Raw genomic sequence first — 22,668 nt, forward strand, 5'->3', positions numbered from 1 at the left:
TCAATTTTCAAGCCCCACTTTGTAGACTGGAGACACAGTGAACCGCTACCTACTTTACTTACTGAATTCATAAAGTGTTTGAAATAGATGCTTGAAGATAAACTTTCCCTTTTACTTCATGATCAAAACAACTTGTCAAATTAGAAATTATTTAAAATTTACAGTATTACAAATTTACAATTTGCAGTTATTGTCTACTCTGTAATTTTTACACTTTACAAAGTCGTCCCACAGGCCGGATTGGATTCTCTGGAGGGCTGGTTTTGGCCCACGGACCACATGTTTGACACCCTTGTTTTAATGGAAACACAAAATCCTTTGAAGACTGTTTTTTCCTCTTCAGTCTCACTCGAGCTGGCAGCTAAATGTTTGCAACTCTGGTCTTGCTCAGTGCTTCTCAAATGTTTCTATGTGTTTATATTTGATTCTAGCTGTAAATCATAAAGTCAGAGAAGCACTGGTGTAGCTCGCCTGCAGTCTCTGATATTAATGTGGAACACAGGCTAAGAATAGACAGAAGGTTGGATGACCTGACTTTGCCGAGAGCATGGTGTCTCAGTGTACTTATTCCTCATGACTTACTTATTACTTAAACCGACTTAAGACTTAAAGCGAGGTAATACAAATATTTGTAATTGGTAATGTGAACAATATAGCGTATAGAAAATATAGTGTGAAAAATGTTGAAAATTCACAGTGTAAAAAAATTAAATAAAAAATTCAGTGTCCAAAACGACTTGCAAAACTAATATCTCAATCTAACATGAAATAGAAAAATACATTTATAAAGATTTGGAACAGTCTCACAATATATGGAACACAAGTATAGAAATAAACATTTGCTCCAGTACATTACACAACAATAATTGATGTTTCTCGAAAGAAACAATCATTTTTGATGCCTTTCTTATCTGCAATTTGCTCTTTTATTTATTTTTTACGTTTTCACATTTTTTTAAAAAACTACTCGAGGAATGAAAAAAGAACAAGAACAAAGTGTTTATAAATTCATTTTGTGCCACACTCCGGTACAGTAGGTGCCGCAGTGAATCCTTCACATTCATTTGTTTAAACACCAACGAAGAAGAGGAAGTGACGGCGATGAAAACGACGAAATCTGCTTCAAAATTGTCGTAACTGGAGCTAATTTTTTTTGCCTTATTTAAATCCATTCTGCCTGAATACACACTGAAGTTGCATTTCAGTCACGTAAACTAACTAGCTAGCTTGCTCTAACCGGCGTCAAGCGTTTTTTTTTTTTTTTTTTAAATACAGAAATCATTAGCTAGCCAATAGCTAACTTCAGCTAGCGTAGCTTCTTTGGGGATTTCTGACGTATCTTCAGTTTTGGAGCCGTTTAGCGGTGCGACTTTAGTTTAAAAGTAGTTACTGAAAGAGCCAAAACATGTCGGATGATTATGAATTCAGCGATGACCCGACCATGATGAGAATGGAGGAGGATGGGGAGGCAAACAGTGACGACCCGATGTCAGCGGCTGGGGACTGTGGCCTGATGGGGGGAGAAGCCGAGGGATCGAGGATCGACGCCAGTAAAAACGAGGAGGATGAGGGGTACAGTTATATCAGCTGGACTCATCTCACATGTTTCTGTCACCAGTAAAATACCTTTGTATAGCTGTGTAGAGGTTCACCTTCTGAGGGGCCCCGGGGGATTCACTTATTGTTGTGGCCATATTGACCCCTTGCATACATCATAGTGTCATTATTTCACCCACACACTGTGGCGATCAGGTAGTTGTTTGAGAAAATTAATGTGCAACAATTTTGCTGATTGATTAAGCATTTCAAATTAGGTTGTCCTGAAAAAAGAGGGGGGAAGCATCAGTATCAGCGTATTACATGTTGATACGTGTTTCTTTTTCCGTTGTCAGTGAAAGAAAAAATATTTTTCTCAGCTGATCAATTAAATAAATTAGAAAATGTCCACCTTAAAGTTGAACGCTTTGGGGAAAATGTCTAATCGCAATTTCCCCAACAAATATTGTGGCTTTAATTGTTAAATTCAAGCTTCAAATCAGTGTTTCCACTGCAATAGATTTAAAAAGTGAATGAGGATTACCTCATGATTTATCATCAAATGTGTGACTGTCACACACGGAGGATGGCAGGCATTTGTAAAACATGACCGGTTAAACCCTGGGTCAGGCATCCTGCAAAATGTAATTAATGAGATAGAGCTCATGTCAGTTGAACCCCAGCGTGCATGATGGTCCTCATAATGTGCACTGATGAGTGGGCATAAACAACCCCTGAAAATTAAATAACACTGAGTTAAAGCATTAGTTTCTATGATTGCAATTTCACTTAGAAATAAATGAATTGTTAATTTGTACTTTTTGCACAATGAGTAATCACTGGATTGCAGAAAACAGGTGTCAGAGGCTGACAATGAATGTCGTCCAGCTTTACACAAGTTTTCTGTGTGTTAATTACTTGATATACAGAAAAACTAACTTAGTATGATAAAATACAACAAATAATAGCAAAACAAACTACAACCATGAGGTCTTGAAGCTAGAGTTTGACACGGGGTTCCTCTGCTAGATACAGGCTATGAGATTAGGAATGAAGTTGTATTTGATATGATGATTAATGTCCTGAAGTGTTGTAAATTTAAAACAAATTGCAGGTTAAATGTAATCATGTTAAGTTTTTCAAGCTTTTCACAGCAGTTTCATGAAGTGCTTTGTTCAAACAGACGCAGCATCTTATCTTTCCCCAAATATTTGTTTTGTCAACAGGAAGATGTTTGTCGGAGGGCTCAGCTGGGACACGACTAAGAAGGACCTGAAAGATTACTTTTCAAAGTTTGGAGAGGTTGTAGACTGCACGTTAAAACTGGACCCCATGACTGGACGTTCAAGGGGCTTCGGATTTGTGCTCTTCAAAGAACCTGAAAGTGTTGACAAGGTATTGTCCTGCACAAATTACACCATTATGCTGCAAATAACGGCACATATAAGACCCCATTCGAGGAAGCTGTTAAGTGTCACCTTTCGTTGTATGCTGCCATTACATTCAAATGACAGGTGGTGATGGGGCAAGCAAAGCTTTCTAAATCATTTAATCGCTGTGAAGCAATAGTTTACGGTTTTGAAGGTTTGATTCAGTGGAGAATGCTGACATCTGCTGGACAAATCCTATCCCTAACTCTGTATATTTGTATGGATGTGTTAAATTTGAGACCCTGGTGAAACAGTTCAGCGTTAAATTTTGAAACAAAGTGCGAAGCTGTTTGTTTAAATAGTTTTGCAGACTGACAAAGGACATCCTATATTCCAGTTTAGCCAGCACAAGACTGTTGAGCAGTCCATTCTGAGCATAACATCTCCAGGATTTGATTCATGTGCAACCGGCATTAGACCCAGTGATATTTGAGAAAAAACAGAAGGTTGTTTAACAACTTTCATGCTGCTCTGAAAGTATTTCCAGAATCCTTAAAGACAACTACCATCAGAAATATATAGTAAGATGCACAGTAAAAAAAAAAAAAAAAACTTTTTCAAGTGGCAGCTATATTTCCTTATTTGGGATAGTTTGGGAAAAAACATACATAAACATAAGCCAATATCAATGGTTTAGTTAAGATGAGAATATAAAATCGTGTAAAAACAAAACAAAAAAAGGACTCAGAGAGCACAGTACTCCTCCAAGGCTGCTCAGTCGTATGATTTCAGACGGATGAAATCGGTTAAAAATTTGTGGTCTGCATCAATCAATTTGTAGTAGGATCACAATCGTGATCGTCAGCAGGCAGCTGACATAGTGTTCACTTGTTGTCATAGTTACAGTGACGCCGTGCTGCTACCTCACAATGATACAGAAATCTTTAACAAATCCATGGATCCAGACTATAAGCTGCATCACTGCCAAAATCTAATTACTTGGTCCTTGTGTTATTTCTGACCTTCCCTGAAAATTTCATCTAAATCCATTAGTCCATGTTTGAGTAACATTGCTAACAGACAGACAGACAGACAGACAGACAGACAAACCAACACCAGTTGTCATATAACTTTGCCGTGTTCCTTGGTAGAATAATTACACACTTGTTTGTGTAAGGAAAAAGAGGTAGAACTTGAGAAAAACATTAAAGATGCAAAATTAGTTTTTTTTAGATCAGGACTGTCAGAACAGTGTGTGGATTTTAAATAAAAAACTGGAATGTTTTGTTAATTACCTTTTAAAATATATACAGATGTTTATTTCAGATAATCAAATCTTAAATGCCGTGACTATAGTTATAAGCAGGAGAGACACAACCTGGATCTAAATCAGTCAATGTCTGTGATTTGTTCAAAAGTTTGGGTACTGAATGAAAGAAGAAGATATGAAACAAACGATTTGTGCCTCCAGCTTATCAGTTGGGATGTTTTCCTTCTTTTGTTAGTTCTACAAGAAATTAAACTTAGTATCTTAATGTTTTGATAACTACAGTTATTTTAATCATCAATTAATGATTGCTTTAACAACCAAATGTTCTTTGTATTTGGCTCAGATAAGTAGCACTTAACATTTCTACATGATCTTTTATTAGATTATTACTTTGTTATGAAGGTTGCCTCTCAGAAGGAACATAAACTCAACGGGAAGGTCATCGATCCCAAAAAGGCCAAGGCCATGAAGAGCAAGGAGCCTGTAAAGAAGATCTTTGTCGGTGGTCTCTCTCCAGACACACCTGAGGAGAAAGTCAGAGAGTACTTTGGTGCCTTCGGAGAGGTTTGTTGGCTTTTATACCCACAGATTTAACTGCTAGTTTAATCTACTTTACAAACATCTTTCTGGTGGTTCTACAACTCAGCAGAGCTGCTGATTATGTGATCAAGTCATTGTTTCCCTTTAGTATTTTTCATGAAGACAACTACTACATGTTATTCCTTGCATTTATTTACTGACAATGTGAACAGGTGGAGTCCATTGAGCTTCCCATGGAGAACAAAACTAACAAACGGAGAGGCTTCTGCTTCATCACATTCAAAGAGGAGGAGCCAGTTAAGAAGATTATGGAGAAAAAGTACCACAACATTGGACTGAGCAAGGTTTTTGTTTCAAATCAGACTATAGCATATAATATAATGAATTTATATTGATATAATAAATCAGTGTGATTGTCTCCTGTAGTGTGAAATAAAGGTGGCAATGTCCAAGGAGCAGTACCAACAGCAGCAGTACTGGGGAGGCAGAGGAGGATACTCATCCAGGTCTAGAGGTCGAGGTGGTGGTGAGTGGAGAAAACATATCTTGCACACAGTGTGTCACTGATAAAGACTTATTTAGGTAACGAGTGAATTCCTTCTGATAAAACTGTGAGATAAGAAAGCTTTAGCCTCTTTCAAACATGTTCCTTGTTACGTAAATGCAATGGCAAATTAATATATTAGTCACATGCCTGATTAAGAACCAGAATCTGATTTCAACACCATTGGATTACATTTAAATCATTTTAAATGGAGCCGTTGTTGAAATTGGGGCTGGACAATGAGTCAAAATGGAAATATGTCCAACTGCAAAACCTAACAAGAAAAGCATAGGCTGTTCATTCCCCCATATGGCATTGTCAGAAATGCACCATTTATTGTTTTTTTTAGAAATGCAGCATTTGTTTGTTAGTTATTGATTCAGAAAGTTCAGAAAGCAAGATCAGAAGTCACAGCACCATAGAATGTGGCCATTTAATATAGATGTACCCACAAATAAAATAACCTTGCGCTGAGCACAGGCATATGTTATGTACGGATACCGAATCACGTACCTAAATATGTAGGGGGTGGCGGGAAGTGATGGGACTCAGAAACACCCCCACAGTTTAATCAATTGGTCCTTGTATAATGTCGGACGGATAAGTCCCGATAAGTCAGCAGCGGTGGATTTGTAGTAGGATCACAATCATGTGATCATCAGTAGGTAATGGACGTAGTGTTCACTTGTTGTCATAGTTACAATGATGCTGTGCCGCTATCTCGCAATGATACAGAAATCTTTAACAAATTTGTGGATCCAGACTGTGAGCCACATAACGGCCAAAATGTAACCACTTGGTCTTTGTGTCATTTCTGACTTTCCCTGAAAATTTCATCCAAATCCGTTAGTCTGTTTTTGAGTAATGTTGCTGACAGACACAGACAGACAGACAGCCGCTGATCGTCACATAACTCCGACGAGGCTCTGCCTTCTTGGCAGAGCAATAATCTTATTCTCCAGCAGAACCATCTTAACTTTCTTATATTTGTTTCAATGAAATAGATAAAAATAAAAATGCCTATTTCCATTAATTCCATGACTCCTATTGTAGTATTTGTCAAAAATCCTAGTGTAAATTTTTTTTTCTGCATATTTTGTTCAGCTCCAGAGAAAATAACATTTTCATTGTTTCTTTTGATAAATGGGAACATTGAAAAATGTCTCATTAGCCACAGTTGTTAACACAGATGTCATTACTGGTAAGACTCAAAGCAAGTGTAAATCAGAAATGTGTTGAAATAACAGTGTCAAAGACTCTTTATCCCCACAATCAGCTGAGGTGCTTGCAACATACAAACTACAAACAAGGACAGAACGACAACACCAAAGCACACAACAGCCAAACATCTATAAAGATATTTTATGGTAATTTAACATCAGCAATTTTTTTGTAAAGTTTCTCAAGTCATTTGGAGGCACACAGTATATATCGCAAAAAAAACTATATTTCAGTGTCATTTTTTCCAGTTTCGTGCAGCTCCATTGTGTATTAAAGTATTTGATTGAAGAGATATTTAAGTACAAGAGGTAGCGCTGTTTGTGTGTAGTGAATGGCTGTGTGTCATATGATGATGATTTCTGTTTCACTGCAGGCCCCAATCAAAACTGGAACCAGGGTTATGGCAACTACTGGAATCAAGGCTATGGAAATTATGGCAACTATGGTTACAATAATCAAGGATATGGAGGATACGGAGGCTATGATTACTCTGGTTACAACAACTATTATGGATATGGTGACTACAGCAGTGAGTAAATACGTCAGTGTTTCGGTTGTTGTCGTTTATGTTTGAAACGTTTGAAATGTCGTCTGTGTGCTGCACTTGTAGATCAATCTGGTGGATACGGCAAGTCGCCACGGCGTGGTGGTCACACCAACAGTTACAAGCCGTATTAATGGGGAAAACCCTCATCTTCAAGTAGGTATGTAACAGCCAAAAATACACATCTTACTTTAAACTTAAAGTAGTTATATTGACTTTGGTGTTTGGTAACGTTTTGTATAATTTCCTCTTATAAATTTCTTTTTCTCAGCACCCTCAAGTGCTTTACAGTAGTGGTAACATAGAGGCTACGCTCTTGTGGCGATTATTTAACAGCCGGCCTTCTGCTGCCTCTTTTGCACCTTCTCTTTTTTTTTAAACTGTAAAGTTAACAGGTAAAGTACTGCTACTACAGTAAATGGATGCCAAAGTTAAGGATGTGCAAGGAAACAGAAAAGGAAGTATGTTGTCTCCTAACTCTGACATACCTTGTTTGTACCTGCCAGCGGAGCTTCCTTGCAGGCCATGAGCTGACTCCCAGATACTCTCAGGGCCCGCTCAATGCGGACCGGGTACGAGAAGCATACGCTCTCGAATGCTGCCATTTGGTATGGTCTTACAACATCCTGTATCAGCATTTCTAAACTAAACAATATGGGACACGTCCAGCTTTGTCATCTTTCTTTCCATTTTAATTTCTTTGCAACTGTTTGTAATGTAAAACTTAAAATATACACATGTAATTGTCATTTTTTACAGGCCCTTACTCCCCCACAAGTAATGATTATAAATATGAAAAAATAACTATTTGCTTTTCAAAGGATACGTACAGCTTTCTCTGGACTTTCCAGTTCCTAATGTTAATATATGCATTCCTAATCTTATCTAAAATGCTTGTTTCTTTATTTAGCTCTTGTAGCCAGTAGTCCATGAGCTAAAACCTGGTTTTGGACTCTACTGTGTTGGGGGATAAAGTGCTTTACTTTGTGTACATGTATTGTTCTGTTTTGTGTTACTGACAGCGATGGAAAAGACTCCTCTTTTGTTAATTTTCCTGTAACAAATTTTCCTCTTATAACCTTTGGTAAAACAAGGAGAATCAAAGTGTCACTACATTTCCAGAAATTTGCATGTGATGCTTTTCTTTAATGTGTATTTTTGACCAATCTGAAGGTTTCTTCCATTTAATATTTTCAATTTATTGCACTTCAGGTTCTCTAGCTTAACTTTCTAACTTTTTTTAAAACTGTAAAATGTTAAAATAATTGTTCTCAGTTTGTTTTTTCTTATTGTTTTTATTACATTGGACATTACAAACACAGGGGATTCCTATTTTCTTTGTGATTTGACAGTTTTTCTTTCACCTATAGCTGATTTGTTTCTGGTTTGTTTTTTGTAGGTTTCAGAGTGATGAAAATCTGCTGTGCGCTGGTGGAGCATTGGCCAGAGAGATGGTGGTATCCAGCAAAGATCACTTAGCTGATTGTAAGCGAATAAATGGAGAGCACTATGACCTACAGTTTATTTCCTCTATATTTACCAGAGTATTTCAGTGTTTTTGCATTTGTTTTGACCGCTGCAGCAACGTTTCATTAGCAGTTCCTCATCCGTTCTTTTTTTGTATTTAATGTTCTCAAACTGCTATTTGTAAATTGCTTCATTTATTCATAACTGAAATGTAATATTGTTTGGAACAAATTACACATATATACAGTAGTGTGGTAGCAAAGATACAAAATGAGTTGTCACCATTGATCCTCTTTATCATAGTCATCAGTCATAAAATACATTGTTATTACAGAGTTTGATGGTCATAAACATACAGCATATATATATATATATACGGTGTATTCAACATTAAAATAATGAAACAAATAAAAAGAATAAACACTCATTTGGATTTGTGTTCCATTAACAGAGTGGCGCTACATCACATGTGGATTGGAGTGTTAAAGAAGTATTTCAGCCAGCTTCATAGCAATTTAATCTCTGCTGCTCAGAACTTTATCTTGACATTACATCGTAGAGTGACCTGATCACATAATCATTTTCCCTTTGAAATTATATGCACATTTTGATCTAGAAATACAAAACGTCTCTTCTCTGAGCTGAAATGAAATGATCACTTGAGTGCAATTGTTTGGGGTTTCAGAGTCTTTTTCATCGCTTTCAGTCCTGAGCCGGTATAGATGGGATTTATATCACCTTTGTGGCAGCAAGAATGATGAGGATGAGGATGATCAGCACGACCACCCCAATTATAACCATCATTTTGATGTTTTTCCACCAGTATTTCCTGGAAACCCTTGTGGATGTCCTTTGGAATGAGTCTGCCTGAAAATAAAAACAAGATATTAAAACAGGCAGCAAGTAGAATAATTTCTAATTCATTTCTGCTGCTTCACCAGCTCCATAAGAAGCTGGAAATGTGATATAATGAAAAAGATTTTTTAAAAATCTTACATTTAACGTAGGCGGACTGTTTGCAAACCTTGAGGAGTACTGCTGCATTTGAGAGTAAAGGTTAGATAAAACTCTGGAATGAACATCTTCGGAAACAAATCACCCTGTTTTGGAATCCAAAGTTATGTAAAATAGTAGTGCATATATAATTTTCAGTTAGACAAATGCTTGGAATAGCTTGGAGTAGTTTTTCATGATGCCTGACGACTGTTTTAGGACTGCAATGCTAAATTGGTGAATATATCAAGGGAGAAACTCCAATAAAATAACGTAATATGCCTAATCACAACCAAAAGTCCCACTTTAGAGGAAGTACGAGTGGGAAAACGTAACTGTCAGATCAAAATAATGGATCAGCAGTGAAAGTATATAGTCAATGGTAGCTATTAGCTAAATAGTTAAAACAGATATTACAGGAGAGACATTGTTGAAATGTGTAAAGGTAAATGGTTGAAAGGGGTAGCATGGTAGCTGTAAGTTATGGATAAACAGATGACCTTGTTAGTTTAAAATAATGGGTAACTTCTGTTGTAAGGAAAGAAGTAATACCAGTAGTTAAAAAGTAGGTTCGTGGTTGAAATAGCTAAAAATGTATCTGAACAGTTGAAATGGTTGATTTAAGTAGTGGATAAATGGTTAAAAAAGCTAAATGTGGGGCGCCAAGGTAGTTCAACTGGCTGAGTGGGCGACCCATAAACAGGTACTATTGTCCCCGAAGCAGCAGCAGCCTTCGTTTGATTCCAGCTCACGGCCCTTTGCTGCATTCCACCCATTCTTCTCCCTACTTCTTGTCTAGTTGAACCAACAAAAGACCAAAAAATAGCTAAAAGTTATGGATAAATGTTGAAACCATTAGCTACAAGTGTAAAGAAGTTGATAGCCCATTGAATAAACTGCTGAAAGTGCTTTAAATATTTAGCTCAAAGTTATTAATAGTTTTCCTTGCACTTGATAGTTAAACTGTAAAAAAAAATTATTTTGACAATATCCACTGTCATATAAGTAATAATGTTGAATAATATCCATTTAAATTTTGAACATCAGAAGGAGAGTTATGTCTTTTATTTGATTTGACAGAGCTCAAAGTGGGCTGTCGTCACACAGCTAGAAGATCACCAGGTCACATCCCGGCCTGGGCCTGGGATCTTTCTGCATGGAGTTTGCATGTTTTCCCTATGCGTGCTGGGATTGCTGAGGTTAATTAGTGATTCTAAATTGTCCATAGGTGTGAATGTGAGTGTGTTTGTCTCTATATGGATCAATATAAAACTGAGGGACTTGTGAAGTCCATGGGATATATCTTGCATACATTTTTATTGAAAGTAAAAAAAATGTATGTTTTTTATCTTCATTATGATCATGTCTTTACAAATTCCAGAATTATTTTAATTATTTAGATATTTAATTACTTTAAAAATGTATAGATATCACTAAATTGTCAACTAAATAACCATTTGAATTTAATAACAACCACCTTCTACTTAGTTAAACAATAATAAAATGAGCTTATTCAAAATTGTTTTGATTGTGTTCTTTTCATTAACTTGAGATAATCATGACAGATATTTCTTTTTGTGCAGTATATCAAATTTTATATGGAAAATAATAAATTATATCTGTGTCCTAGAAATCATTTTCAACTAAGTTACCCATTACAAAAACACCTCTCAAGGAAGTGGTTAATTCCAGATCACATGACCTGCTCCACATGATGTCACTTCCTCCTGAAGAAAAGACTGGCAAGACTCCAAGGCTTTCTGAGTTATTTAATATAAAGTAGTGTTTGAGTCAAGTGGGGATTTATCACGTCAACAGGTTTACTACAATATCTCTATAAATAACTTTTGATTTCAATTTTACTCGATTGTCTATATAATATTTAGAAGAATCTTTCTGTAAAAATGCCATGTGATGTTTGGTTAGAGGCGGCCATGTTGATTTTCGGCCTGAAAACAGCAAAAATGTCAACTATGTTACATAAAGTCACGCAATTATATATTGACCCATATGTAGCCCTGTGATAGACTGGTGACCTGTCCAGGGTGTCCCCTGCCTGCACTCTAAGTCAGCTGGGATAGACTCCAGCCCCCTGCAACCCTAAAGAGGATTAAGTTGTGCCTATATAATGAATGAATGGAGAGCTCAAGGTATGTTAATATAAAAAAGATTGGGAAAGAATGCTATTCCAACTTAATATTTCCTTTCTGGACTTTTCTCAAATCATTTGTGTCTTTTTGTGTCAAATATTGAATAATTTAACTTTTTGGGGCCTTAAATGAGAAAAAAATTGAAGGGGGAGTGGAAGCCACAAGCCAAGCATCATATTTCATAAGCTTATGAGTTTTGAAATTAGAATTAGATCTTAATTGAAGTGAGATTGGAAGCCATCAGGGTGAGAATCGCTACAGCTGAGGTCTAAAACTGTTGAGAGCAGTAGGGGAAAGGTGAAATTACTCCTTTCCCGCCCAAACAAGAGGAAAACTGATTACATTGTGGGCTACACGCATACACAAACATTCGGACTCATGAACTGAGGACTGAGCTAAACATTCGCACACACATTCCCATAACCCCCTCCCCCCCGCCTCCACAAGCTTCCCTCGTTATGCGCAGGGGTCAGGAATCCGTGCGCTGCTGCACAGGAACCGGCTAACTGTGCGGTGCTCCCCCCTCCACCACCCCACTTCCTTATCCCAACTATCCTTGTCTAACGTCATGCTTTGCCTGTTGCGGGTTTGTGGTTTTTTTTTTTTTTTTTTGGGTTCCTTCTCAAATTGAATTTCCCGAAATTGGAGATTTCATTTGGTACAACGAGCCTTTTTTTCCTTTTACCCTCTGCTATCCCTACCCAGATCCCAACATGTCCTTTTTCTTTTTTCCCTCAAGAAAGGTGCGCGCAGCACTGCGCAGCAGCCGGAGCTGTCATTGGCAGGGCAGCTCAAATGAAATTTCGTTGTATATGAAAGTGTGCAATGACCAATAAAGATTGATTGATCGATTGATTGATTGATTGATTGATTGATTGATTGATTGATTGATTGATTGATTGATTGATTGATTGATTGATTGATTGATTGATTGATTGATTGATTGATTGATTGTCCATGTCTGTCAGACAGTTACATCTAAAATATTTGCCTCTAAATATCTTATGACGTAGAAGCATAAGAGCAAACGGCTGAAATGGAAAGTATTGTAAAATTGTACTCAAGTACTCTAATAAATATACTTCCCAGCACAGTTAAACACTCTATTTTAACTGCACTGGGATTTAAATAGGTCATGTATAATAAACCACGAACATCAAGCTCATCCTTCACTATGACAGATATATATTTTAAAAGAAAGAAAGAAAGAAAAAAACAGCAAAAAGAAAGAAAATCTGGCAGCAAGGGTGCCAGAATTTTTTTTAATTATGAAATACTATAATATTTAAAAACTTCAAAAGACTGTAAAAATAACTACAAATAATATAGATATAAAATACATTTCTGGAAAATAGTGATATTTTTAGCTGATTTGAATGCATCAAAACTAATTTTACAGTGAGACATAAAAGAACAAATTTCTGTTTGTGAAAATACTGATTTTTGATGTGGGTATTGTGTAGTTTTGTCTGTTTTATTTTATTTTTGCCGACAGTCAACATGTACATGAATACTTTGTAAATGCTATTTCACTAGATACTATCTGTACTTCACCAAAAATGGAAAATCTGTAAAATTGAAAGAATAATTACGATTTACCAAACAAATATTCTACGAATCCGGACCCAAAGCCACAAAGATTCTGGCAAAGCGCCTCAGAACACAAAAAATTAAACACTCAATACACAAAATCAGGGAACCAACCAGCAATGAAATAATACATGAACCAGACATAATTCAAAAAACCTTCAAAGATTACTATAAAATGCTGTACTCGCCACCTGAGAATACAAACGAGATGGAGATTAAAAACTATTTGTTAAAACTGGATCTTCCCTCCATAGGTACTAATCAAAACGAAGCTCTAACCTCTCCAATAACAAAAGAAGAGCTAGATAAGGCCATCAGTAGACTGAAGACTAATAAAAGCCCTGGGAGTGATGGATACCAAATGAGTGGTATAAAATCTTCAAGCAGGAGGTCTCCTCTTTACTGTTAGAGTCTTTTAACTGGACACTCAAATGCGCTGAAATCCCCCCTTCCTGGAATGAAGCGGTCATATCTGTAATCCCCAAGGAAGGTAGAAATAAAGGGAACTGTGAGTCGTACCGACCAATCTCTGTCCTTAATGTCGATTACAAGTTATTTACTTCGATAATTTCTAAAAGGTTGTAACATTTACTGCCAGAGCTAATAGATGAAGACCAGACAGGTTTCATAAAAGGCCGACAAACCCAAGATAATATTAGAAGGACAATACAACTAATAGATACAATTAATGAACAAAAAACAAGTGCAGTCTTAATCAGTGTTGACGCAGAGAAGGCCTTTGATCGTGTCAGCTGGCCCTTTCTTTTCTCTGTGTTGGAGAGGATGGGCTTCAGCAGTCAATTCATCAAATGTATCCAAACCCTCTATAATGAGCCAACTGCCAGAATTAAGATCAACGGCACCTTAACAGATAATTTTACACTTTATAGAGGCACCTGGCAGGGATGTTGTCTGAGCCCCACCCTAGTTGCTCTTTTCATAGAGCCACTGGCCCAGGAAATTAGACAGAATGATGAACTCAAAGGAATTACAATAGCACAAGAAGAACATAAAATAGGATTATTTGCTGACTGTGGTATACTGAGATTTAGTATTATTGTTTTGGATGTTATGCCAGGGCTTGTTCCAGGTTAGATGTGCAAGAGTACTGTGGACAGTGATTGTTGCAATGTTGTGTTGTTGTTGTGCGGTTTCTCCAGTAGAGGGCGCACGAGCGTAATGTTACCTGCTGGATGTTGCTGTTGTGAGAGAACCCCAGAAGAAGCGGTACCAAAAGAGAGAGGTGCTTGGTGGTTGTATATGAACTTCAGTAAAAGCAACTGAACTAACTTGAGATGTTGTGCAAAGTTATTTTGGCCACGATGCAACATCTTTTTGGCGACGAGGACAAACAAGATTCACAGTAAGGACGTGGTTTACTGGAGAAAAGTTTCAAAAAGGGGGGAGAGTTACCATAAAAGTTAAGAGAAGATGGCGACCATCGGCACTCTAGCGGCGTTTGATGCTAAAAGTCAAAGCTGGGAAGAATACTGTGAAATAATGGAACAGTTTTTTGAGGCCAATGAGATTGTTGACGGGGATAAGCAGAGAGCTATACTCCTCAGCGTGGTCGGCGCATCTACATACAGTTTAATACGGAACCTCCTCAGCCCAAGTAAACCAAAAGAGAAGACTTACCAACAACTTGTGACGTTGCTGAAAAACCACTTCGACCCCAAACCAAGTGAAATTGTCCAGAGGTACAAGTTTGATTCTTGCAGTCGTAAGCCAAATGAATCGGTGATGGAATACGTAGCAGAGCTGCGCAGGCTGGCACAGGACTGTAATTATGGCAACACGCTGGAGCAGAAGTTGAGAGATAGGATCGTATGTGGAATAAATGATGACCGGATTCAAAGACGACTTCTGGCAGAGACAGATCTAACGTGTGAAAAAGCCTTGTCCATTGCAGTCGCGGCAGAAACGGCAAATAAAAATGCACAGGACCTCCAGAATCCAAGTGCAACAGCCAAGTGCTTCAAGCTGCACAAAGGTACGCATCAGAGGAGAGCGTTCAAGAGCAGCAGTGTTCAAGAGTGTTATCGTTGCAAAGGACAACATAATGCTGCAGAATGTAAATTTAAACAAGAAAAATGTCATGCATGTGGTAAAGTTGGCCATATTGCTAGAGCTTGTCGGAATAAAGGCAAACAGAAAGGAAATGCAAAATCAGGAACTGTGAAAAATGAGAAGTCTCATTCAAGCTATCGTTCACATAAAGTTAAAGAACAAACAGAAGAAAGCCACTCTGAGAGTTCAGAGGAAGATCCTTTTGCATTACAAAGTATGAAGTTTAAGCTAGGGCGTATGAGTGAAATACACCTAAGAAAAGTGGATCCATACACGGAAAGCATGAAAGTGAATGGGAAAAGAGTTAATTTTGAGATTGACAAAGGCTGCAGTATCACCGTAATGAATGAAAAGACATTTCAAACAATGTGGAAAAACACGAAAACTCCCCACATTAAACAAGTCAGGATTAAGTTGGAGACCTATACAGGAGATCCAGTGAAAGTAGTTGGAGCAGCTCATGTCCATGTGAAGTACAAAAAGCAAAGAGCCAAACTGCCCCTCATGGTCGTGAAAGGAGAGGGTCCTTCCTTGCTGGGCCGAGGTTGGATGGAAGACATTCAACTTGATTGGAAAGATATCAAAGCCAGATACAAAGCTCGTCAAGTCCACCATATGTACTCAGAGAAGGAGGCAAATGAGAAATTACAGGAAGTCCTGTGCATACATGAGGAAGTTTTCAAGGAGGAGCTGGGCACATTAAAGGGCACCAAAGCCACTATTCATGTGAAAGAAAATGCTGTTCCACGCTTCTTCCGTCCAAGGTCGATTCCTTATGCCATGAGAGCAAGAGTGGATGAGGAAATTGACAGATTGCTGAAAGAGGACATCATCACACCGGTGAAGTATTCAGAATGGGCAGCACCAGTAGTACCCATCCTGAAACCAGTGGGCACAGTCAGATTATGTGGTGATTACAAACTAACTGTAAACACAGTGTCATCACTTGAGCAGTATCCAATACCCAGAGTAGAGGATTTGTTCACTGCACTTGCAAAGGGTAAGCAATTTTCGAAGTTAGATATGAGTCACGCTTATCAACAAATACTCATGGATGACGACTCCAAGAAATACCTCACAGTAAACACGCACAGAGGTTTGTTCACCTACAACAGACTACCGTTCGGTGTGTGGCCTCCGCTCCGGCCATATTTCAGAGAACGATGGAGAGTCTTTTAAGTGGCATCCCCCTGGTCGCAGTGTATTTGGATGACATTTTGGTCAGTGGTGTGGATGTAGCTGATCATATCAAGAACTTAGACATTGTGCTAAAGAGACTGAAAGAGGCTGGATTACGTCTCAGGAGGAACAAATGCACGTTTCTTCAGGATGAAGTGGAGTACCTGGGGTACAGAGTCGACGCACAAGGACTACACCCAGTGGATAAAAAAGTCAGAGCAATTTAAGTTGCGCCAGCACCAACAAATGTAACAGAGCTTAAATCATTCTTGGGATTGTTAAACTACTACAAGTTCCTTCCTAACTTGGCAACCCGGTTGGCACCGTTGCATGAACTGTTAAGACATGATGTTCGCTGGAAATGGAATAAAGAACAAGAAGAGGCATTCCAAAACGCCAAGGACTTGCTAAACACATCAGATGTTCTAGTACACTACTCAGCTGACCGAGAGTTAGTTTTGTCATGCGATGCTTCACCTTATGGAGTAGGTGCAGTATTGTCACACGTCATGGAAGATGGAAGTGAGAGACCGGTTGGATTTGTTTCTCGTACTTTGCAACCTGCTGAGACAAGATACTCTCAGTTGGACAAAGAAGGACTTGCGGTCATATTTGGAATTGAGAAGTTTCACAAATATTTGTACGTCGCAACTTCACAATTTACACAGATCACAAGCCATTGATCTATCTGTTCAATGAAAAGAAGCCAATTCCTCAAATGGGATCGCCAAGAGTACAAAGGTGGGCTGTCAAACTCAGTGCATACCAGTACAACATTGTCTACAAACCAGGCAAACATCACGCAAATGCAGACGCGTTGAGCAGATTGCCAGTCCCTGTCAAATTAAGGAAAGAGGAGAGGACTGAGCAAGTGCTAATGATGGACATACTAGATGAGACACTGATAAGTGCAAAGCAGATAAAGAGCTGGACCTCAAAAGATTCTGTATTAGCACAAGTACATGAATACATTCTCAAAGGATGGCCTGCAGTAACTGATCCAAACCTTAAGGCATTCCACCAGAGGAAAATGGAGCTCAGTGTAAGAGATGGCTGCATCCTCTGGGGAGCTCGAGTTGTAATTCCTACAAAAGGAAGAGAAAGGATGCTGAAACTGTTACATCAAACTCACACGGGAATGACTAAAATGAAAGGACTGGCCAGATCATACATGTGGTGGCCAGGAATGGACCAAGACGTTGAGAGAACTGTTCAGGCATGTCATGAATGCCAGGCGCATCAAAAAGCACCTGCCCATGCACCTTTACACCCGTGGGAATGGCCTGAGTCACCATGGTTGACAGTTCATGTGGACTACGCTGGACCATTCCAAGGAGAAATGTTTCTCGTGATTGTGGACGCACATTCAAAGTGGCTTGATGTTTACCCAACTAAAACATGCACCTCCCAAGTCACTATTGAAAAACTCAGACAAAGCTTCAGTATTTTCGGAATACCAAAAATCCTTGTGTCTGACAATGGAACTTGCTTCACAAGTACAGAGTTCCAAGATTTCGTGAAGAAAAATGGAATACATCATGTGAGATCCGCCCCATTTCACCCATCTACAAATGGACTTGCTGAGAGAGCGGTTCAGACTTTCAAAGAGGGGATGAAGAAGATGAAAGAAGGGACAATACAAACAAGGTTATCAAGATTCTTGTTTAGCTACCGGATCACACCTCACGCAACAACAGGATTATCACCTGCAGAACTCATGATGTCACGTAGGCTAAGATCAGCCCTGGATTTGGTTCGTCCAGATGTGAAAACCAAAGTGCTACAAAAGCAGCTGAAACGGAAAGAGAACCATGATGCACGCAGTAAACAGAGAGGATTTACATCAGGAGATGATGTGCTCATCAGGAACTATTCCTATGGACCAAAGTGGATTCCTGGAGTTATTCAAGACTTTTCAGGACCTCTTTCGTATACTGTTAATGTTGGTTCTGGTCAAGTTGTAAAAAGGCACGTGGATCAGGTCAGAGCTAGATTGGCAGATTCTGAGCTAAATGTTGAGAAAGAGAGAAGCTTAGTGTTGTTTCCGGACACTACTCAAAATGTTGTTACACTACCTGACATGACCAAACCTCACATGTTAGAAGAGCAGAGTCCTAACGCAGAGAAAATTGTGTCAGAGATACCTTCTGTCTCAGATATTCAGAAACGGGCTGAGCTAGAAACAAGACATTCCACTAGAGAGAGACGTACCCCTACTCACCTTAAAGATTTTGTTTGTTAAAGTAAAAAAAAAAAAGGAAAGCTTAATAGAATTTATTGCTTAGTTTTGGGCTAAGTCATCTTCAATTTATTATTGTGAATATGTTATGTACACCTATTGGCTTAAATTGCCATGGTTGGTTTTTGCTTAAAGGTGAGGGAGATGTGGTATACTGAGATTTAGTATTATTGTTTTGGATGTTATGCCAGGGCTTGTTCCAGGTTAGATGTGCAAGAGTACTGTGGACAGTGATTGTTGCAATGTTGTGTTGTTGTTGTGCGGTTTCTCCAGTAGAGGGCGCACGAGCGTAATGTTACCTGATGGATGTTGATGTTGTGAGAGAACCCCAGAAGAAGCGGTACCAAAAGAGAGATGTGCTTGGTGGTTGTATATGAACTTCAGTAAAAGCAACTGAACTAACTTGAGATGTTGTGCAAAGTTATTTTGGCCACGATGCAACACTGACGATATTGTCACATACTTAAAGAACCCAGACTCAACATTTCCCAAACTTCTGTCAGGCCTAGATAATTTTGGCCAGAAATATGGGTACAAACTTAATATAAATAAAACACAGGTCCTGTGTGTGAACTACACACCGAGCAGCTCCATCAGACAGAAATATAAATTAAAATGGGATTTGGGAAATATAAAATATCTTGGAGTCTTTATTACACAAGACCTGAATAAGCTCTATGAGATAAATTACCATAAAATCAACAACAACATACAGAAAGACCTGTCAAAGTGGTTATCAATAACTTCAGATTTCAGCTCAAGAATTGAGGCAATAAAACTGAATATACTACTTAGACTGTTGTACCTATTCCTCTCTCTACCGGTTCGGATCCCAGACTCTCAATTTACATCATGGGATAAGCAGATATCATGATTCATTTGGGAAGGCAAAAGACCCAGAGTCAAATTCAAAACACTCCAACTGGAGAAACTAAACGGAGGCCTTGCGCTACCCAACTTAAGAGAATACTTTCACCCTGCTCAGTTGAAATACATAGCATGTTGGTGTTCTCCAGAATATTATGCTAAATGGAAGAATATAGAGCTCACCCAGAGCAAAAGTCTACCTCAGACCAGGTTAGGAGAAAAACGCTACAGACACCAGGAAGACGACAACTTCACTGTTTCTGAAACGCTAAAAACATGGACGGATATAGTTAGAAAATATAAACTTGAAGGAGACTGTAGGTTATTGCTATGGCCTTTGCAGACAACTCTTTTCAGACCAGGACAAATTGACAAAACCTTTACAACATGGACAGAGGTATTACAGCCATATGCACACTGACAGAAAGTAACATTTTTAAATCATTTGAAACGGTTAAAAACGAATTTGAACTAGAAAACAAAGACTTGTTTCGTTTCTTACAACTAAGACACTTCTTTTATACACAGGTAAAAACTGTTATATCATCAGAGAGCAATGTGCTGGTTAAAATGATGACGGATGCTTATAAGGAAATGCCCTCCAAAGCTGTCTCTAAACTATACACATGTCTACAGAAATGTAACGGTAACACTTCACTGTATATAAAATCTAAATGGGAAAGTGAATTACAGACCAAAATTTCAGAGTGTGATTGGAGTCTAATATGTAAAACACAACACAGCTCTACGAGCTCCAAACGCTGGAGAGAGTTTGGCTGGAAAAATCTGACACGTTTCTTTGTCACGCCTCAAATTAAAAGCAAACAGACTGGATTACAACAAAAATGTTGGAGACAATGTGGAAGCTATAACGCCAATCACAGTCATATTTTCTGGTCATGTGCCAAATTGCAATCCTTCTGGGATGACAGTATTGGACTTTTGGAGGACATTTTAAATTATAAGGTTCCCAGGGACCCACGAGTTCTGTATCTGGGATTGCTCCCAGAAGGAGTTGTTATGAAAGAAGATAGGTACCTCCTCAAAATAATGATTGTTGCCTATAAGAAGGCCATTACAAGAAACTGGTTGAAAAGTGATGCTCCACAAACAGGACACTGGATGGACATTATGGAGGAGATCTATGCAATGGAGAAAATGACCTTTCACCTGCGAATCAAAGCAGGTGACTTTACACAAAACTGGAGAAAATGGACATTATTCAAAGACAAAGACAATGCTCACTCAACTAAATGAGAATTTGTATGCCCCCTCTTGTACTATTTTATTTTATTTTATGTTGTGTACTGTCTTTGTCCCCGTTGTTTATATATATGAAAAATGACAAAATAAAGAGTTTAAAAAAAATTTGAAATAATTACACATTTTCAATCCTAATATACATACGTTTCTTTCAAATAATAGTAAATATGTTTTAAAAATATATTTGTTTATCAGCTGATTTAAATACAGTAAAATTTAGCATAATTTAATGGTCAAATGTTGTAAAAGAACAAAAGTTGATTTATAAAAATACTGATTTTTTTATGTTATTATTTGCAGTTTTCTCAGTTTTTTCATTTAATGCAAAAATTAAGACGCTTTTATATAATTTTGCTAATTATCTGTCATTTAATAATTTTACAAATTATTCTTTTAAATATTATAGTTCAAAACAATTTAGAAGTAAAAGCATTTTTAGTCAAACACATTTTTTTACAGTGTACTCACAGATGCCTGCAGGTCATCCGTTTTGCCGATAAGATCATCTAATCGGTCTCCTCTCTCCAGCACTTTGTTGATGTTGTCTTTCAGGATAACTTTAACCTCGTTCACCTGACCTTGCACTTGGTCAAGCTTAGCGGTCGAGCTGGTGGCCGGCGGCTGAGGGTCCATGTTCACCTGTAGAAAATGGTCGCTTTTAGAGGCGTCAGTCTCAATCAACAAATATTTAATAAAATTAAGTCACCTGAAAGTCTGCCAGCCAATGCAGGAGCCCTGCAAACACAGCGTCTAGTGACCTAATGTCACTTCCTACTACTGTGTTAACAGGAAAAAGCGCTATCAGGCTACAAAGGCCTGTCACATGAAAACTCAAACAGTAAATCTGGTTAACAAGCAGTCTAACGTGGATATTTTAAATAGTATCAAGATGATTCAAATCCACAAAACAAACAGAACAACATGAAACTCGGTTGTAGCACCACTTACAATAGCAGCTCAGTTTCTCAGTCTCAACCAACAAAACTCAGCTTATTACAAGAAAAAAATAAATCTTCCACAGACTTGTGTTATTCAGTCCAGTTAGTTTCATAAACAAACTCAAAGATTTCTTCTTCTTGTCACTGTACAAGTCATACAGCAGGAGCAGAGCAAATGTCTGCTGAAGGTTGCACCTCTTCCAGTTACTCATTAACCACCTCAATCAAAGTCTCACTGGCTTTTACCAGAACAGGTCACCATCACCACAAAGATCTTGATTCAGTTGGATCATGAGCTGTCATTTCCTGCTTTTCAGGAACTAGGCTGCCACATTTTCACCACCTAAAGGCACAAACATCACGTAGACTGAGCTGCAGGGTTAGTCCTTAAAGACAAACAAGAAGATGTTTGAGTTGAAGTGGTAAAAAAAAGTCTGTTAGCCACAGATCTATGTGTTACGTACCATCAGCTTTTGGAGCAGTGGAAGCAGGCCAGCGCTGAACTGATATGTCCGGGCAAAGGGCTTTGTGTGTTCAACACAGGGTTATTTGCAAGGCAATAAAGAGGTGAAGTCACTCGGTTGCTCCACTTCATTTCCTCATCCTGTGTTGTGCAGCGTGTTGCTTCAGCAGTGCAGCAACCACCTCACAGGATATGTGTGCAGACATGCTTCATTCATGCCTGTTCAAAGCAACACTTTAGCTCAGCTAACACTTAAAATGCTGGAATAATTTACAGGAAGTCCACATTTTAAATGCTACTACAAGTTATATTTAACTCTCATATTTCAGACAAAGAAAGTTACTCCACCCACCAGCAGGCTGTAAACATATGTGTCAAGAACAGATTGGAGAGTCCCTGAAGAACAATTAATTCATAAGAAGCT

The 22,668-nt window shown here is 38.2% G+C and overlaps 3 protein-coding genes and 1 pseudogene across 15 annotated transcripts; 3 read left to right on the top strand and 1 right to left on the bottom strand.

Annotated features, from left to right (window-relative positions):
- Positions 1-1,079: 1,079 nt before the first annotated feature.
- Positions 1,080-8,919, top strand: hnrnpd (heterogeneous nuclear ribonucleoprotein D). 13 transcript variants are annotated; one of them, XR_002745932.3, is made up of 9 exons: positions 1,080-1,572; positions 2,763-2,931; positions 4,579-4,740; positions 4,929-5,060; positions 5,143-5,242; positions 6,855-7,010; positions 7,092-7,185; positions 7,532-7,633; positions 8,425-8,919. XR_002745932.3 is itself a non-coding variant. In XM_035946327.2 (8 exons), the coding sequence occupies exons 1-7, from the start codon at positions 1,406-1,408 to the stop codon at positions 7,157-7,159; spliced, it is 954 nt and encodes a 317-aa protein (XP_035802220.1). In that variant the 5' UTR covers positions 1,080-1,405; the 3' UTR covers positions 7,160-7,185; positions 7,532-8,919. The 13 variants fall into 13 exon arrangements, 10 of the variants coding, with proteins under 10 accessions (XP_035802220.1, XP_023121825.1, XP_035802221.1 ...); XR_008604596.1 differs by having other exon boundaries at positions 7,092-7,181; XR_004847005.2 differs by having other exon boundaries at positions 7,092-7,633.
- si:ch73-234b20.5 (uncharacterized protein LOC449923 homolog) lies at positions 8,768-22,395 on the bottom strand. Its single transcript, XM_035946331.2, has 3 exons — positions 22,246-22,395; positions 21,312-21,482; positions 8,768-9,359 (listed from the first exon to the last, which is right to left on the bottom strand). Exons 1-3 carry the CDS (start codon positions 22,246-22,248, stop codon positions 9,222-9,224), a joined length of 312 nt encoding a protein of 103 aa, XP_035802224.1. The 5' UTR covers positions 22,249-22,395; the 3' UTR covers positions 8,768-9,221.
- On the top strand, positions 14,470-16,701 carry LOC129350987 (uncharacterized protein K02A2.6-like; annotated as a pseudogene).
- On the top strand, positions 17,193-19,120 carry LOC129350988 (uncharacterized protein K02A2.6-like). The gene has a single exon (XM_055019442.1). It carries the CDS (start codon positions 17,193-17,195, stop codon positions 18,714-18,716), a length of 1,524 nt encoding a protein of 507 aa, XP_054875417.1. The 3' UTR covers positions 18,717-19,120.
- Positions 22,396-22,668: the final 273 nt, after the last annotated feature.

The sequence above is a fragment of the Amphiprion ocellaris genome, chromosome 17, assembly GCF_022539595.1.
Source record: "Amphiprion ocellaris isolate individual 3 ecotype Okinawa chromosome 17, ASM2253959v1, whole genome shotgun sequence".
NCBI lineage: Eukaryota > Metazoa > Chordata > Actinopteri > Pomacentridae > Amphiprion > Amphiprion ocellaris.